Source organism: Panulirus ornatus, chromosome 11, assembly GCF_036320965.1.
Source record: "Panulirus ornatus isolate Po-2019 chromosome 11, ASM3632096v1, whole genome shotgun sequence".
Classification (NCBI taxonomy): Eukaryota; Metazoa; Arthropoda; class Malacostraca; order Decapoda; family Palinuridae; genus Panulirus; species Panulirus ornatus.
This window is the reverse complement of record NC_092234.1, coordinates 15518376-15538440: the sequence shown is the minus strand read 5'-3', so window position 1 is coordinate 15538440 and position 20065 is coordinate 15518376. Positions and strand designations below refer to the sequence as shown.

Sequence of the window (20065 nt, the reverse complement as noted above, 5' to 3'; positions counted from 1 at the left end):
AGAGAGAGAGAGAGAGAAAAAAAAATTAAAGCAATCTCGTCATTGTCATCCATTATCTTAATGTGGTGTAACGTCGGAAATGACGAGTATCATTATCGTGTATATCACGCTTCCCGTCTCTTTATTTTCTTGGTAATTTGGGCTGCGACAGACGACAGTTGTGTGTGTGTGTGTGTGTGTGTGTGTGTTCTCGTCCACGACACTGGGGGAGTAGTGAAGATGCGACGTGAATGTTGCCTTTGACCTGATCCGTAGGGGAGGAGAGGAGGAGGAGGTGGGGGGGGGAGGTGTCAGTTCAAAAGCCACTAGTGTCGAGGATGTAGTGCTGTCATAGGTGTGGTGCGGACTTAGTGTAGTGAGGATTCAGCTTAATGAAGATGAAGGTGTAGTGAAGATGTAGTTTAGTGATGTTGAAGGTGTAGTGAAGATGAAGTTTAGTGATGTTGAAGGTGTAGTGAAAATGTAGTTTAGTGATGTTGAAGGTGTAGTGAAGATGTAGTTTAGTGATGTTGAAGGTGTAGTGAAGATGTAGTTTAGTGATGTTGAAGGTGTAGTGAAGATGTAGTTTAGTGATGTTGAAGGGTAATTGTAAGTGTATATCAGTGAAGATGAGGATGTAGTAAAGATGTTGGGGTTAATTAAACGAGTTTTTGATTGATCCGCCAGGGTCAGGTGAATGGCTAGTGGTGTTGAGGATGTAGGGAAGATGTGGGTTAATGAAGTTGAGCATATAGAAAAGATGAAAGTAAGAGTCAGGTCAAAGGCCATTAGTATAGTACAGATGGCTTTTCAAGTCTTGTAGGAGGTCAGACCAGGTCAGATGGCCTTTCAAGTCTTGTAGGAGGTCAGGTCAGGTCAGATGGGAGAGGGGTTGGCGAGTGTAGCGAGATACTGGTAGTGAAGTGGGGTAGAGGGTCGGTACTGACCTCTCACCCTGACGTGGTATTGGGCTCCGGGTGCTAAGTGACCCGGCTTGATCTCCACCCGGGTCAACTCGAGGCCTTCGCTGACCCCGGCTTCCGTGGCCTGGTGCCATTCTATCTCCTGAGGTGAGTGTAGGTCGCGTCGGCTGATGCTCCACTGGTAATAGACGGGGACTGGGCTCGTGCGGCAGGAGAGGCACTCCACCCACAGTATCGAGCGGTCGTGTGGCAGGAGGAGGTGTGTGTGGCCGCACTGGTTGAGGCAGTGTAGTCTCAGGTTGGGCACCACACCGCTTACTACCTCCACTGCCACCCTGGTCTGCCCTACCTCACGACTCTCCTCTTCCCTCCCGTCCTTCACGTGTACGGTGAAGGTGTAGGTTTGGCCGACCCTCAGGGTGTTCCGCGCCACCGTCAGGAGCCTCCCCCCTCGCTGCACCGTGACTCGCGGGTCCTGGGCCAGCTGACGCGTGGTGCAGGGGTGTCCCGGGGTCGGGTCCGTGCTGGAGCAGGTCCAGGTGGCTACCAGATGGTGGGTAGAGGCGGCAGGCGGCAAGTCAGGGTCCTGCCAGGACGCCTCCAGCACCAGCGGTAACCCCTGGCTGTGTCTCCTGCTAGAATGTCCCTTCACTTGTACGGTAAGGGGCGACCTCTCAACCCTCACCACCCCGCCCGTGCACTGCTGGGTGTTTATGGTGGTGAGGTTGGTCAGCAGACGGAAGGTGTAATGGCCGTAGTGCAGGTGGTAGGGCGGTAGATCCAGGAACAGTGACCTCTCCAAGCACGACCCGTCCTTGGGTATACATTGGGAGGGGTCAAGGGGCAGTGGGGCGGGACTGGCGCCTGGGGGGCGATGTTCCAGGCTCCAGCAGAAGGTAGGGTGGTAAGAGTTTGGATTACATTCCCTCCTGCCGGAGTAGATACCCTCCAGCTGGAGGCGGGAGGCTGGGTGATGGTGCCAGACACCGACTTTAGGAGGTTGGCTACCAGAGTGTGTGGTAGACACACTTCCTCCTCCACGTCCACCTGGTACGTAAACCGTCGTACTTCACGTCTCTCTCGTCGGCGACGTCCGTCGGGTCCGGTCAGGTAGTGGTGATCGTTCGGATACGACACCTCCAGCCTGACCTCCTCCCTCCCGACGTCTCCCAACTGCACCGGCCACCAGCAGAAGATGTGGGTAGTGTTGGCGGACACCCCGTGTGCCGGGGCGGCCACCAGGTTAGTGTTGGTGAGGGTAGCCAAGATGCGGAGGTCCGAGGTACTCATGTACGGGTCATGTCTCCAGGCGTCCCAGGCCAGCACCAGCCTCAGCCGGTACTCCTTCCCAGCATACCCCCTCAGCTCTGGCATCACCTCCTGCCCTGGATGGCTGGTCAGGGAGAGCGTCAGGTGCCGATCCTGCTGGAGAGGTTCATATCCACAGTGAGGCCCCTGCCTGTGGTCGGGGCACGGGTACTGCGGATCCTGAGAGTCGAACACGCGTTCTGCGGCACATTGTGACCAAGTGAGGCAGCGGTGGGTGCCAGCCAAGACGGTGCTGGAGGCGGATCCTGGGAGGCAGCGGGAGGGCGTGGAGAACCTGTGGCAGGGCAGGTCCAGCAGGAGAGTGTTACACGGTAGACAGGGGTCTACCAGGATCTCCCCTCGCTGGCCCGTCCAGCCTGGCGTCGTGCCCTTCAGATTACACTCCCTTCCCTGGGTGGTGCTGCGGCCACCTTTCTCACACAAGCAGGTGGAGTTGAGGTTGTGGTGGACACACATGGAGGCGCAGTAGTCCGGCAGGTGGTCGGTGGAGCAAGTAACCAGCTACTTGCCACGTTCCCTGCAGGCGAGCCGTATCGCCGGCTCGGAGAGGGAGGTGGCGGCGGCCAGGCAGGTGGCCGCGTCCTCCGCCGACACCCACCCCCACACGGACACAGACAACAACAACACTGACAGCATCTGGGATTTACAGCGCATCATGGGGGAAACGAGCAGAATATTTTCCTCTTGACAGAAATGAATTAAAATTACATGGGAGAACGGGAGGGTCAATTGAATGACGGCAGGTGAATCGAAACATGACCCCCATGTCCTGGCCAGGATATCCGCCCGCAGGAACACCCACCCACCCTCGTCAGAACAGTTTGTCTCCTGACCGCCATTAGGGAAGGTGGATCACGTCCAGGTCAGTGGCGACGGCTTGTGTGTGTGTGTGTGTGTGTGTGGAGGCCAGAGCCAAACGTGTGGCATGGTCGATGTAATGATCCACCTTACCTGGAGCACAGATGAACTCGCAGGGATGGTGGGACACGCTTGGGACTGGTTCCCTCTGGGACGTGTGGTGTTAGAGACATAAGTAGACAACAGCGGGTGGTAGATACATCAGTAGACAACAGCGGGTGGTAGATACATCAGTAGACAACAGCGGGTGGTAGAGACATCAGTAGACAACAGCGGGTGGTAGAGACATCAGTAGACAACAGCGGGTGGTAGAGACATCAGTAGACAACAGCGGGTGGTAGAGACATCAGTAGACAACAGCGGGTGGTAGATACATCAGTAGACAACAGCGGGTGGTAGATACATCAGTAGACAACAGCGGGTGGTAGATACATCAGTAGACAACAGCGGGTGGTAGATACATCAGTAGACAACAGCGGGTGGTAGATACATCAGTAGACAACAGCGGGTGGTAGATACATCAGTAGACAACAGCGGGTGGTAGATACATCAGTAGACAACAGCGGGTGGTAGATACATCAGTAGACAACAGCGGGTGGTAGATACATCAGTAGACAACAGCAGGTGGTAGACTAGTATGATGATGGTTCACTTCGGAGTGTTGGCTTGCCTGAGCATCTCTGTAAGGCTGAGTTTTTGTAACGTTCATATTGATAGTCTCCACTGAAGGTCATTCTGAGGCTTAACCCCTAAGGTCAGGTCAAGGGCCAAGTCGTCTTATCCAGGGATCGCACCGCTGTGCTCAAGGGCCGCAGCGTCATGCTCAAGGGCCGTACCATCGCGCTCAAGGGCCGTACCATCGCGCTCAAGGGCCGTACCATCGTGTTCAAGGGTAGCGCCGTCGTGCTCATGGTCCCTACGGTCGTGCTTGGGGGGGGGGGGGAATAAAGACAATTACTGGTAGTTGGGTTTAGGTTGATTGACCCACAACAATATAGAGGTTTATGGCTCTTATGGTACTGTGTGAGGTGTGTCATTTTTGGTTAGAGAGAGAGAGAGAGAGAGAGAGAGAGAGAGAGAGAGGACTTTCATATTAGCGAGTATTATGCTTAAGATGAGGGAGAGGGTATGTCTGTGGGCTGAATGCCAGCAGCCCTGGGTGGCCGAGGTAGGAAGCTTAAGTCAGCTCGCTGGGTCAGGGAAGGGAACCTGACAGCCAACTGTGATACTGGCTCATTGCCCACCCGTCACTTGTGTCTGTCTGTTAGATGGTATCATCAGCGAACCGGGGCACATCACACACACACACACACACACACACACACACACACACACACACACACTCACTCACTCACACACACACACACACACACACACACACACACACACACACACACACTAGTCTTTGTTTACATGTCTAGAATTACTCGTTCCTCCCCACAGCCATTGTCTGTGTCAGCTGTGGTCTTTTGTTTTCATTTTTGTTGTGATTCTGTTTCTTTCTTTCCTCGTGGCTGATATAATTTTCCCTCCACTATCTTACTTCCTCCCATTGTCTTACTTCCTCTGTTCTCATGTTTTCCTCCCACCGTCTTCGTATTCTTCTTAGTAGCATTCTTCATGTGCTCTCCTGTATTATTCCTCCAGTTGGACGATCCCTTGTATTAAAAAAAAGCACAACTCCCTCAGAACACCTCGCCTCTCTTCCTCACTCCTCTCACTGCATGGTGCAGAAAAGCAATGATGGCCATCGCCCAACTCTCGTATTCTACTTTCAACTCGTACATCACTTCTGCGACATGCAGAGAGTACGTGGGCAGTATTACATGACAGCTAGAGACTGAGTGTGAACGAATGGTGCCTTTGTTGTCTTTTCCTAGTGCTACCTCGCACACATGAGGGGGGAAGGGGTTGTTATTTCATGTATGGCGAGGTGGCGATGGAAATGAATAAAGGCAGACAGTATGAATTATGTACATGTGTATATATGTATATGTCTGTGTGTGTATATATATGTATACGTTGAGATGTATAGGTATGTATATTTGCGTGTGTGGACGTGTATGTATATACATGTGTATGTGGGTGGGTTGGGCCATTCTTTCGTCTGTTTCCTTGCGCTACCTCGCTAACGCGGGAGACAGCAACAAAGCAATATATATATATATATATATATATATATATATATATATATATATATATATATATATATATATATATATATATATATATGTACACTGGGTGGAGTGGGGATCGTGGTTCATGATGGGGTGTGTTAAGGCCAGACACTGCCATTACCCACACGTGACAAGGATGAGTAACGGGCGGGAGTTGGTATGGCCCTTGTTGTTATTGTGATGTGACTGTGGTTATTGTAGTGTGGCTGTGGTTATTGTGGTGTGTCTGTGGTTATTATAGTGTGACTGTGGTTATTGTGGTGTGACTGTGGTTATTGTAGTGTGGCTGTGGTTATTGTGGTGTGTCTGTGGTTATTATAGTGTGACTGTGGTTATTGTGGTGTGACTGTGGTTATTGTGGTGTGACTGTGGTTATTGTGGTGTGTCTGTGGTTATTATAGTGTGACTGTGGTTATTGTGGTGTGACTGTGGTTATTGTGGTGTGACTGTGGTTATTGTGGTATGATTGTGGTTACTGTGGTGTGTCTGTGGTTATTATAGTGTGATTGTGGTTATTGTGGTGTGATTGTGGTTATTGTGGTGTGACTGTGGTTATTGTGGTATGATTGTGGTTACTGTAGTGTGTCTGTGGTTATTATAGTGTGATTGTGGTTATTGTGGTGTGACTTTGGTTATTGTGGTGTGACTGTGGTTATTGTGGTATGATTGTGGTTACTGTAGTGTGTCTGTGGTTATTATAGTGTGATTGTGGTTATTGTGGTGTGACTTTGGTTATTGTGGTGTGACTGTGGTTATTGTGGTGTGACAGTGGTTATTGTAGTATGATTGTGGTTATTGTGGTGTGACTGTGGTTATTGTGGTGTGACTTTGGTTATTGTGGTGTGACTGTGGTTATTGTGGTGTGACAGTGGTTATTGTAGTATGATTGTGGTTATTGTGGTGTGACTGTGGTTATTGTGGTGTGACTGTGGTTATTGTGGTGTGACTATGGTTATTGTGGTGTGACTGTGGTTATTGTGGTGTGACTTTGGTTATTGTGGTATGATTGTGGTTATTGTGGTGTGACTGTGGTTATTGTGGTGTGACTGTGGTTATTGTGGTGTGACTGTGGTTATTGTGGTATGATTGTGGTTATTGTGGTGTGACTTTGGTTATTGTAGTGTGATTGTGGTTATTGTGGTGTGACTGTGGTTATTGTGGTGTGACTTTGGTTATTGTAGTGTGATTGTGGTTATTGTGGTATGATTGTGGTTATTGTGGTGTGACTTTGGTTATTGTAGTGTGATTGTGGTTATTGTAGTGTGATTGTGGTTATTGTGGTGTGACTTTGGTTATTGTGGTGTGCCGAATGTTTTGGTGGTGGTGATGTGGTTATTGTTGTGGTGGTGGTGGTGTGGTTGGAGAGAGAGAGAGAGAGAGAGAGAGAGAGAGAGAGAGAGAGAGAGAGAGAGAGAGAGAGAGAGAGAGAGAGAGAGAGAGCGCATTACACAACCTTGGCTTGTATTCACTGGTGCCTTACAGTGTACAGTTGGTTGGCCACGTTGGCCAGCAGACAATTGCAGTGTGTGACGGCGGGGGAGTGATGTTGTTACGGATGGGTTGCGTCACCCTTTCGTCACGTTTTCTGTTGTAACGCTCGCCACCCGCCCACCTCCGTCCCTCCCTCCCTCTTGGAGGAGCTGTGCGTCTCTCCCGTGTTGTACAGGTATTAAAGTGGCCCACCTTACCCTCCACGTGTCCCCCTACATGTGAGCGCACGCGGGGCCCCTCTGTGTGTGTGGGCGTCGCTGACGGTGGTTCGCTGTGACTGATCGAACACGAATGCGACGAGACACGTCATTTCCCCTACGTGTACGAGATGTACGTGTGATATTCCCATAGCTATAGATGTAAGGCATGAAATAGTCAGAGATAGACTTGATGTTTTCTTGCATCATACTATAATTGATATATATATATATATATATATATATATATATATATATATATATATATATATATATATATATATATATATATATATATACATTCTTTTTTTTCAAACTATTCGCCATTTCCCGCATTAGCGAGGTAGCGTTAAGAACAGAGGACTGGGCTTTTGAGGGAATATCCTCACCTGGCCCCCTTCTCTATCCCTTCTTTTGGAAAATTAAAAAAAAAAACCGAGAGGGGAGGATTTCCAGCCCCCCGCTCCCTCCCCTTTTAATCGCCTTCTACGACACGCAGGGAATACGTGGGAAGTATTCTTTCTCCCCTATCCCCAGGGATGATATATATATATATATATATATATATATATATATATATATATATATATATATATATATATATATATATATATATATATATATATATATATATAGTTCTCCCGTCAGCTGTAGTTTGCTGAGCCTCGGGCGAGACGTGGTTACGACCCTTCCCATGTTGTTCAAGGCCAGGGTCAACCTAGCGGCCAGGGGTGGTACTACCGTCATGGTGAAGGGTGTGGTACCGTCATGAGCAGCGACATGCCACTTTGAGGTCGATCAAAGGTCAGGAGGTCAGTGGGAGGAACGACCTGGCTGAGGAGGAGGATGCCTTCCCTGTATTGAGTGTGGTCAGTAAAACATAATATTGACCTGTAGTGGGTGTTGATATTTGACATCAGTTCTGTCTCATACTTGTATCACATCTGTAGTAGTCACACTGATACTACTACTACTACTACTACTACTGCTACTACTACTACTACTACTACTAATAATACTACTACTACTACTACTACTACTACTACTACTACTACTACTACTACTACTACTACTGCTACTACTACTGCTACTACTACTACTACTAATACTACTACTAGTTTTGCTACTACTACTACTACTATAACTACAACTACTGCTACTATTTCTACTACTACTACTTTTGCTACTACCACTACTACTACTACTACTACTACTTTTGCTGCTGCTACTACTACTACTACTACTACTACTACTACTACTACTACTACTGCTACTACTACTGCTACTACTACTACTACTAATACTACTACTAGTTTTGCTACTACTACTACTACTATAACTACAACTACTGCTACTATTTCTACTACTACTACTTTTGCTACTACCACTACTACTACTACTACTACTACTTTTGCTGCTGCTACTACTACTACTACTACTACTACTACTACTACTACTACTACTTTTGCTACTACTTCTACTACTGGCAGGGATGGATTTAAACTTACCTTGAAAGGGTAGCCAGTCAGTTGAAGCGGGTCCATACAATGATGACCTGGGTCCACCACCACCACCACCACACATAACTCAGGTTAGAACTTTCGTCTCTCACTGGCTGTTGTCACTTGCTGATTAACCCCCCCCCCCCTCCACACACACACACACACACACACACCTCTCATGCTGATGTAACTCAGTGGAGGGTTGTTGGGGGGAGGGGGAAGATCAGAGGAGGATACCTACCAGCCAGCCAGCCAGCCACGATATTTTTTTTTTCCTTTTTATCTTGGCGTCTTCAGTCACGGACAAAAGTCTACGTCAAGGCCGGTCCTTAATTGAAATATAGAGTGAATTATGACACGGATGAAGACAATACAAGGGAAAGTATTGACGAATTTGGATGTAAGTGAAAAGCTTGTATTTTAGAATGTGTTCAGGTCATAGTTATTAGGGAAAGACTTGAGAGGTTAGTGAGTTCCAAAGCATCGACGTGTAGGGAAAGAAACAGTTATCAAAACGGCCCACCCTTGAGTTGCTATTGGTATCACAGTTGTAATGTGACGCAGCAGCTTGGCGAGAATTGTGTGATCTAGCTAGTGTTGGGGGTACACAAGCAGCCACCTCTTGAGAGCGAAAAACCTAAGTAATACCTATGGTTGAGGGAAAGTGGACCAACATTGCGGCATAGAGCAAGAGGGTCAAGTTTGGAAGTTAGCCTGGGACAGTTTATAATTCGAAACCGCTTTCAACTCTGTCAAGTAAAGATGCAGAGCGAGAACCACCACAACTGTGAAAGCAACACCCCATACAAGGACGAATCAATCCCTTGTATATATATATATATATATAAAAAAAAAAAAGCAGCTGTTCAGAAGACAAGAAATTTCGACATCAAAACAGGACTCCCAGTTTCTTAAAGGCAGACTTAGTTATTCCCGTAATGTGAGGTTTCCAAGAAAGAGCTGATGTTGCAGTAATACCAAGTATCTTCATTGAGTCAGGAGGTGGAATTACAGAACGTTTAAAGGAGAGACGAGTGTTGTGAGAAGTTTCCGATGGAGAAATGGGTAGAAAATGGGTCTTGAAGGCATTAAACTTTGCTAGATTTTATCTACCCCACTGAGGTGACCTGTCCCAGTCTGAGTTTATTGAGGACGCTGTGTCAAGACGAGATGTAGATCGAGTGAAAGAAGAAGGAGCGGAATTGAAGGATGTGGATAAATGCAATGTTGAGTCGTCAGCGTAGAGTGTATTGGATTATTTGTGAAAAAGAAGAGTTCGTTGATAGAAAGGAAAAAAAAAAGTGTAGGGGTCAAGACAGAACGTTGAGGGACGCCGCTGTTGAGGGAAAAGGTGGGAGGCTGAATCATCAACAATCACAGAGATAGATCGGCCAGAGAGGAAGCCGAATATGAAGGAGCAAAGTGAGGGAGGGAAGTCCAAAGTGGGGAACTTAGAGATGAGACCCCGGTGCCACACCCTGTCAAAAGCTTCACAAGGGCAACTACACATGACTCCCCCTAATCTTTCAGGGATGATGACCAGACATCAGTAAGATAGGAGAGAATATCACCAGTGGATCTCGCCTGACGGGAGCATCATCTGGTCTTAGATCAACACGAAGGAGACTTGTGGTTGAGACAAAGCGAGATGTGAGACGACGACTCTCGTGAAGTGCAGACGGTGGAAGGGGTGAGGCGGCTGACCATTTCCGTACTGGAGGCCATGGACCTCTCAGGAATCCCTCTGTTGACTACTGGAACGACACACACACACACACACACACACACACACACACACACACACACACACACACACACAACAACAACAGACGTGTGTTGCTGACGGTTGCTCCTTAGTCAGGACGGATCCTGGGAGGGGAGGACTGGACACCACATCCTCAACTTCAGAGCAAAATCCCGCGTCGCTCCGAGGACGGGGTAGAGGCTTCACTTGCTGGTTTACTAAGGAGAAGGAAACACAGCTCTTGGTGCGTGACAAACCTCCCTCCCTTCCCTCCTCTCCAGAGCCACGTAACACACAGGCTGCGGGAGATCAGTTTTGCCGTCCTTGCTGGGAACCTGCAGCCAGACGTGTGGGCTGTGGCTGGCCCTCCACGTACACTACCTACTGTGTCACTCGAAGTCTGTCAAGAGTCTCTGGTGTTCACGGTAAACGTAGATGTTATATCCTGTCATTGTTAACATCCTGGAGAATATGTGTGTGTGTGTGTGTGTGTGTGTGTGTGTGTGTGTGTGTGTGTGTGTGTTACTGTCTTGCGTGACGTGGATAATTGTGCTGAACCTCTGCATTATTTGATCGGTTCTTGTAGAATTCTTTTGTGCACGGGCGAGGGTGTTGGTTGGTGAGACACTCAAGGAAGCTTGTTCGATCTGGATCCGTGACACCGTACGAGGGATCGAATCCTGCTAACTGCGTCAGACGTAACATCAGATCCGCCAGGCGTACAGGTTCGTCTGGATGAGTCTGGGTACACACACACTGAGGCTGGAAGGTATGTACGTGGGTTATAAGCCTCAGTGTATAAGCGGGAAGACTAGGTGGAAACTAGTGGGCGGGTTCCTAGTTCGTGCTGGGGTAAAGACGGTGCGACAGCCTCGGCTGCTCCCGCCGTGTCATGGTGAGGCTTGCTATGTACTGACCTTCACTGGTGCCTGCAACCTCCTGCTTATAATGCTCGCCTAAGCATTATGGATCGCCTTCGTAGCGCCCACTGGACACAGAGGGTTGGCCAGGCTGGACTATATCCTGGCTTGTATGTCTCCGGCATACAGGTGAGGCGTATCTCTGACGAGGCGTACTGTACCATCACCAAGTCGACGAAACACAATAAAAGTCTCGTCAGAGAACTTCTCTCGGTTTAGAGGAGTCCACCCTGTCCCTGCTCCTGAGTGTAGTGCAGACTTGCAGCTTGAGGAGTCGCTGGATGAGGTCCTAAGATAATGTAATGATATATATATATATATATATATATATATATATATATATATATATATATATATATATATAGTGTGTGTGTGTGTGTGTGTGTGTGTGTATGTAAAGCTAAGGCCTACCTCAGTGCGGAGTGTGTCGCTAGGATTATGAACCACCACGCCTCACTCACGCATGGAGATACCGATTATTCATATTATTGTGAAATTGTTTAGTTAGTAGTGAATAAACTTTAGATTGTAAGATTACTGAAAGTGACAATTAATGGAACACCGAAAATGTATCCAGTTCGTAAAAGTGACACAGTGAATTAGTGAAGTAATTAACCATGGAAACTGAAATAATCGCTTTCGTAACCCAACATATGGATCCCATGTCACGCAGTACACAGACGCGTATCCTTCCTTCCACGAAGACAGTTGTTCAGCTCGGGCGGCGGGGTTGTATAGACATCTGCTGGCAATCCCGGTAAGCTACCTCTCGATGTTACAAAAGGTGTCTTTATTAAGTGTGCCAGACTCGTCTCCCTGTGAGGGTAAACGAGCCAGTCCTATGTCTACAAGAGACACTGATAATTTCAATACCAACAGGGGATCTTGCCGTACGTCAGTGTGGGACTAACGACAGTCTTAGCATTGTGTGGGCGGGAACAGTGAGCTGCACCAAGACGCACACAGTACGTGCCGCGTTCCCTGTGAATAGTGCATGTACAGGCCGACTTGACCATGGGAACGTTGTCCGTCGTTTAGCAAGGACTGCCGCACGCTCGGCTCCATGGACACGTACAGACCAACCTGACCGGAAGGACATGTGTAACCCGTTGACGCTCCCTTCAGTAAACTTTACCACCAGAGACTGAGAAAACCTGCAAGTCAGTGTTATGCTTAACGACAGGAATTGCAGTGTATCACTTGTTTTGAAGTGTTGAAGTGCTTTGACTAAATTTCACTCAACTTGTGAAGTACGGTGTTTTAGTTATTGATAACATATTTCAGGATGCATGCCATGTTATTTCTACAACTGTTATTAGAATCAGATATTAAATGGAAAAATATTCGCGACCTTTCCTTATCCTCCAGGAGGTGAGTGGTCACAGTATGCTTGGCAGTCCATCATCTAAGTTGGATCATTAATGATCTCATTAAGAGGTTGACTCTAACCATGGCGTATGGACCCCCATGGTAATCTTACTTGATCACTATCACCTATCAAGTAACCAATTTTTTCTTACATATATATATATATATATATATATATATATATATATATATATATATATATATATATATATTTTTTTTTTTTTTTTTTTGCTTTGTCGCTGTCTCCCGCGTTTGTGAGGTAGCGCAAGGAAACAGACGAAAGAAATGGCCCAACCCACCCCCATACACATGTATATACATACGTCCACACACGCAAAATATACATACCTACACAGCTTTCCATGGTTTACCCCAGACGCTTCACATGCCCCGATTCAATCCACTGACAGCACGTCAACCCCGGTATACCACATCGCTCCAATTCACTCTATTCCTTGCCCTCCTTTCACCCTCCTGCATGTTCAGGCCCCGATCACACAAAATCTTTTTCACTCCATCTTTCCACCTCCAATTTGGTCTCCCTCTTCTGCTCGTTCCCTCCACCTCCGACACATATATCCTCTTGGTCAATCTTTCCTCACTCATTCTCTCCATGTGCCCAAACCATTTCAAAACACCCTCTTCTGCTCTCTCAACCACGCTCTTTTTATTTCCACACATCTCTCTTACCCTTACGTTACTTACTCGATCAAACCACCTCACACCACACATTGTCCTCAAACTTCTCATTTCCAGCACATCCATCCTCCTGCGCACAACTCTATCCATAGCCCACGCCTCGCAACCATACAACATTGTTGGAACCACTATTCCTTCAAACATACTCATTTCTGCTTTCCGAGATAATGTTCTCGACTTCCACACATTCTTCAAGGCTCCCAGAATTTTCGCCCCCTCCCCCACCCTATGATCCACTTCGGCTTCCATGGTTCCATCCGCTGCCAGATCCACTCCCAGATATCTAAAACACTTCACTTCCTCCAGTTTTTCTCCATTCAAACTCACCTCCCAATTGACTTGACCCTCAACCCTACTGTACCTAATAACCTTGCTCTTTTTCACATTTACTCTTAACTTTCTTCTTTCACACACTTTACCAAACTCAGTCACCAGCTTCTGCAGTTTCTCACATGAATCAGCCACCAGCGCTGTATCATCAGCGAACAACAACTGACTCACTTCCCAAGCTCTCTCATCCCCAACAGACTTCATACTTGCCCCTCTTTCCAAAACTCTTGCATTCACCTCCCTAACAACCCCATCCATAAATTAAACAACCATGGAGACATCACACACCCCTGCCGCAAACCTACATTCACTGAGAACCAATCACTTTCCTCTCTTCCTACACGTACACATGCCTTACATCCTCGATAAAAACTTTTCACTGCTTCAAACAACTTTCCTCCCACACCATATATTCTTAATACCTTCCACAGAGCATCTCTATCAACTCTATCATATGCCTTCTCCAGATCCATAAATGCTACATACAAATCCATTTGCTTTTCTAAGTATTTCTCACATACATTCTTCAATATATATATATATATATATATATATATATATATATATATATATATATATATATATATATATATATATATATATATAAGCAGGGGTTTGGCAGTTGGCTTGCGGGAGGGATTTTAAAGAACCTTTTGCTGGCGATGTTGAATGGCTCTTTAAAAAATGTTTTCAAGTTTTTGGATGGCTTGAATTTGGCGACTTAAATGCAGGGTTGCTTCAGTACTTCCTCTTCGTGCGAGGTTTTCAATAGACCGAAAAGGGAGGCCACGAGCGCTGCAAGTAGCCGCCTGATCGCCCAGATATCTCAACGTGTACCTTCATTGTCTTGTTTCTAGGCGAGCATTCGGGCCTTCTTTTTAGAAAGATAAGAACCAACGGTCGTGAGACACAGGTGGAAGATTTAAAGCTCCCAAAAGCGAAATTCCCAAAATGAAGTCGAAGATGCGAGGAGTAAAGAAAGAACATCCTTCTTTAAAGATAGCCTGAGGCGCACTGAGGCGAGTTGCTGAGGCTCACATAAATACAGACACTAATCTCAGCGACCATATGTACTATGATTTCAACCTGCGAGCATCTGTTGTTCGCACCTTCAGTAAAGTTTAGCCGTGTATCTCTTTTAAAGTATATGGAATGAATTTTTTTTTTGCACACACACACACACACACACACACACACACACACACACACACACACACACACACACACACACATACACACACACACACACACACTCACACACACACACTAATTTCCTACAGTAAGTGCACTTGAGTTAGTGAGTTCTGTTTTTGGCAGGTGGATATGATGCCGGGTGAGACGCTGGAGGAGGCCCCTGGAGGTGAGGGGGTCCTGCCCCCGCCCCCGGCCCCCCACCACCAGATGAACGGCTGTGCCACCATTCCTTACCTTCCCTCGGCTCTGGAGGCCCTGGCGGCTAGGCATGGCAACTGCCGAGCCCCAGGGATGGCGCCGGTCCACTGTGAGTATGGCAGGAGTGAGAGTACGGGCGTGGAGGAAGGCGTGACCTCCAACGGTGAGGCTCCTCCCTCCTTCTGGCGGGGTGAGTCTGTGAGTCAGGACTTCTGTGTGAATGGTGTGGTGGAGCGGCAGGGGGAGCGATCGCCCTTTCTCCTGGACACCTTACTCACGCCCCTGCAGGAGGTCAGCATGACCGAGCCTCTCCTGGCGAGTGCTGATGGAAGGAGAGAACCGGTGGAGGAGGACATCACGGACGCTGGTAGCTGCCACACCACCATGACCTCACTCTCGAGCGGCAGTTACTGCATGACGTCCATGACGGGTTCGACGGCCACTCCGTCAATGAATGGTGAGGTCGGGGGAAACCCAGGCGAGGCGGGGAGGGTGTTGGCGGGTGAGACGCCTGCTGCGGCCCTGAGGGGAACAGGTGAAGCAGGCTCATGCCAGGAGGAGGAGGAGGAGGCGGCGGCAGGCATGTTCACCCGCCAGCCGCCAGGACCAGGGGCAGGCGGGTCGTCTCCTGCAGAAGCCATCAACCCGACAAGAACCACAGCGGCGGAGGAAGACACCACCTCGGAGCTGGAGAGCTCGGACACCGAGGAGGAGGAGGAAGAGGAGGAGTCCTTCCATCATGAGCCGCATGACATGTACTTCGACCTGAAGGAAGCTCAGTTTAATGTCAACAAATCCAGTGTCGTCATCGGTCCCATGTCGGTCTTCGATGTATCGGCACCGTCCGAATCGAATCCCATCCCAGGGGTGGAGGTGACGTCTGCCGAGGCTGGAGACGGCTCGGGACAGCAGCAGCAGCAGCGGAATAAGAGCTCCCCAGCCCTACACATCAACATCACGACGCCGCCCGTGCAGTCGCTGCCGGAGCTCCGCTCACACAGCCCCCTCCTGCAGACGCAATCGGAGCCCATGTCGCCCACGTCCACCACGCCTTCTGCGCCGCGCCCCGGGGCCCACCGCCATACCCAGGCGTTGCCTATCCCCAACCCTATGACCCCGCAGACCGCCATGGGCATGACCCTGAGTCCCAGCGGCACCGGCGCCATCTGCATCGAGAAAGGCGGCAGCATGGTCTTGGGCACACAGATCGTCATCAACCACGGATGTAAGAAAGAACACAAGGTACGTAGGTGCCACAATTTGCGGTCCATATGGAGACGCTAGCTAGGGTCCGCAGGGGGACACAAGGGCCCGTAGAGGGAGGACACTAGGGTCACAGGGGGACACTAGGGCCCGTAGAGGGAGGACACTAGGGTCATTAGACAGACATAAAGGCCTCCAGATGGACACTAGGATCCGCAGAAGGACATTAGGGTCAGCGGAGGGACACTAATGCCTGCAAGGGGACAATAGGGTTCCGAAGGGGAGCTCTTAAGATCCAAAGGAGGGACACCAGGGTCCACTGGTAGACTCTAGGGCCTGCAGGGGAGCACTGTGACCCACAGGAGAACACTAGGGCCTGCAGGGGGACACTATGCCCCGCAAGGAGACACTACGGCTTGTTGGAGGACACTAGGGCCTGCAGAGAGAAACTAGGGTCTGAAGGAGGACACTAGGATCCGCAGGGGGACACTATGGCCTGCAGGAGAACACTAGGGTTTGCAGGCTGACACATGGCCAGCAGGAGAACACTAGGGCCAGCAGGGGACCTTAGGGTACGCAGAGGGACACTCAAGCCCCCAGGGGGTCATCAGAGTTGGCATTAGCAGGGTGACGAGTCAATCCTCCTCTTGGATGGGACTTTTATTCTATGTAATACGTGAAAATTTTTATACCTCAATAATGTTAGTTTTCCTGTATGTCATATAATTGTGTGTGTGTGTGTGTGTGTGTGTGGTGTAGTGACTCCACTAGAACACTCCACTCCATACATTTGCCACCACTTTAGTGAAGGCCAGTGCCATTAAATCACCTCTCTGTGTGGCAGCATCCCTTGGAGAGCATGCCCCAGCCGAACTCTGGACTGGAGAGCCTCCTGACGGAGGTGCAGAAGAAGCTATCCACGGTGTACATCCGTCAGACGAAGACGTCCTTCCTACCGTGGCTAAAGGGGCACCAGGTGATCCCCCTGGAGGACTTCTACACAGAGTGTCGCATCCTGGCTGTAGACAAGCAGGGGCGGCCCACCCGCCAGCGGGTCAACCTGGTCCACGACCTGGTGCAGGAGGAAGAGGAGGTAAGTCCCCACCTTGCCTAGTGCAGGAGGAGGAGGAGGTAGGTCCTCACCCTACCTGATGCAGGAGGAGGTAGGTCCCCACCCTGCCTGGTGCAGGAGGGGGAGGAGGAAGTAGGTTTCCACCCTGCCTGGTGCAGGAGGAGGAGTAGGAGGAAGTAGGTCCCCACCCTGCCTGATGCAGGAAGCAGAGGAGGTAGGTCTCCACCCTACCTGGCGCAGGAGGAGGTAGGTCCCCACCCTGCCTAGTGCAGGAGGAGGAGGAGGTAGGTCCCCACCTTGCCAGAGGTAAGTCCCCACCCTACCTGGCGCAGGAGGAGGTAGGTCCCCACCTTGCCAGAGGTAGGTCCCCACCCTACCTGGTGCAGGAGGAGGTAGGTCCCCACCCTGCCTAGTGCAGGAGGAGAAGGAGGAGGTAGTTCCCCACCCAACCTGGTGCAGGAGGAGGAGGAGGAAGAGGAGGTAGGTCCCCACTCTGCCTTGTGCAGGAGGAGGAGGTAGGTCCTCACCTTGCCTGGTGAAGGAGAGGGAGTATTAGGAAAACGCATTAACCGCTTGAGGCATCATACGATGCGTCATGTACCGTAGACTGCTCCCTCCTGCCTGTCCTGGGATAGAATATACATTTATATTCATTTATCATACTTTTTTGCTGTCTCCCGCGTTAGTGAGGTAGTGCAAGGAAACAGACGAAAGAATGGCCCAACCCTCCCACATACACATGTATATACATACACATCCACACATGCACATATACATACCTATACATTTCAGTGTATACATATATGTACATACACAGACATATGCATATATACACATGTACATGATTCATACTTGCTGCCTTTATTCATTCCCGTCACCACCCCACTACACATGAAATGACAACCCCCTCCCCCGCACGTGTGCAAGGTAGCACCAGGAAAGGACAACGAAGGCCACATTCGTTCACACTCAGTCTCTAGCTGTCATGTATAATGCACTGAAACCACAGCTCCCTTTCCACAGCCATGCCCTGCAGACCTTTCCATGGCTTACCCCAGATGCTTCACATGCCCTGGTTCAATCCATTGACAGCATGTCGACCCCTGTATACCACATCGTTCCAATTCACTCTATTCCTTGCACGCCTTTCACCCTCCTGTATGTTCAGGCCCCAATTGCTCAAAATCATTTTCACTCCATCCTTCCACCTCCAGTTTGGTCTCCCACTTCTTGTTCCCTCAACCTCTGGCACATATATCCTCTTTGTCAGTCTTTCCTCACTCATTCTCTCCATGTGTCCAAACCATTTCAACACATGCTCTTCTGCTTTTGCAACCACACTCGTTTAATTACCACACATCTCTCTCACCCTTTCATTACTTACTCGATCAGACCTTTCCATGGTTTACCCCAGATGCTTCACATGCCCTGGTTCAATCCATTGACGGCATGTCGACCCTGGTATACCACATCGTTCCAATTCACTCTATTCCTTGCACGCCTTTCACCCTCCTGTATGTTCAGGCCCCAGTCGCTCAAAGTCTTTTTCACTCCATCCTTCTACCTCCAGTTTGGTCTCCCACTTCTTGTTCCCTCCACTTCTGGCACATATATCCTTTTTGTCAATCTTTCCTCATTCATTCTCTCCATGTGTCCAAACCATTTCAACACACCCTCCTCTGCTTTCGCAACCACACTCTTTTTGTAACCACACATCCCTCTTACCCTTTCATTACTTACTCGATCAAACCACCTCACACTACATATTGTCCTCAAACATCTCATTTCCAACACATCCACCCTCCTCTGCACAACCCTATCTATAGCCCATGCCTCGCAACCATATAACATTGTTGGAACCACTATTCCTTCAAAATACCCATTTTTGCTCTCTGGTATAATGTTCTTGCCTTCCACACATTCTTTAACGCTCCCAGGACCTTTGTCCCCTCCCCCACCCTATGATTCATTTCCGCTTCCATAGTTCCATCCGCTGCTATTTCCATTCCCTGATATCTAAAACACTTCACCTCCTCCAGTTTTTCTCCATTCAAACTTACCTCCCAGTGAACTTGTCCCTCAACCCTACTGAACCTAATAACCTTGCTCTTATTCAATTTACTCTCAACTTTCTCCTTTCATACATTTTACCAAACTCAATCACCAACCTCTGCAGTTTCTCACCCAAATCAGCCACTAGCGCTGTATCATCAGTGAACAACAGCTGACTCACTTCCCAAGCCCTCTCATCCAGAACAGACTGCATACTTACCCCTCTCACCAAGACTCTTGCATTCACCTCCCTAACCACCCCATCCATAAACAAATTAAACAGCCATATATTGAAAATGAGATGGCCTTGATTAGGGCATGCAATTGCTCATGCTGTCTCAAAATGTTTTCTTTTGTGCAGGGAAAGGGGGTAGGAAAATTCGAAGAAATTGCTCATTCAGAGGTTTTAAAGCTGACAGTCCATGAGAGCAACCATATTCATAAGTGATCAGGTTGGCAACCCACTTTTCTAAGTCAGGTTTACATTTACTTTCCAAGTAACTTTCTTGGTTTTGTCTCATACTTAACAAAATAATTTCCTTTGGTTGGTTGGTTAGGCTGTGGGCCCATCAATATCAGGGTCTTTAGGACTGTCAGTGTCAAGCTACATCCCAAACCAACTAATCAGCAACACCTTCTTCAGGTTTGAAGGGTAATTTCAAGTCCGCATACTCCACTCTCTGTGTATTTGGATCCATATTATCCTTCCACACAGAGTATGATGTTACTTATCCATTTCCACAGCATAATCAGGTAATTGTTCCTTTTCTCCAGACTTTAATTCCTGTTCCTTCTCTACAGCTGACTAAGCTGCTGTTGATTCTTGACA

The 20065-nt window shown here is 48.6% G+C and overlaps 1 protein-coding gene and 1 long non-coding RNA gene across 2 annotated transcripts in view; both read left to right on the top strand.

Moving 5' to 3' along the window:
• The window catches only part of LOC139751311 (uncharacterized), a 147020-nt gene that overhangs the window by 106984 nt on the left and 19971 nt on the right, over positions 1-20065 (top strand). Inside the window, exons 2-3 of the mRNA XM_071666649.1 lie at positions 14835-16151; positions 16957-17205. Coding sequence (XP_071522750.1) covers positions 14841-16151; positions 16957-17205 — 1560 coding nt within the window. The 5' untranslated portion in view covers positions 14835-14840. The remainder of the gene's footprint in view (positions 1-14834; positions 16152-16956; positions 17206-20065) is intronic.
• On the top strand, positions 11546-12465 carry LOC139751094 (uncharacterized). Its single transcript, XR_011713282.1, has 2 exons — positions 11546-11877; positions 12000-12465. It is a non-coding gene; the product is annotated as an uncharacterized lncRNA (long non-coding RNA).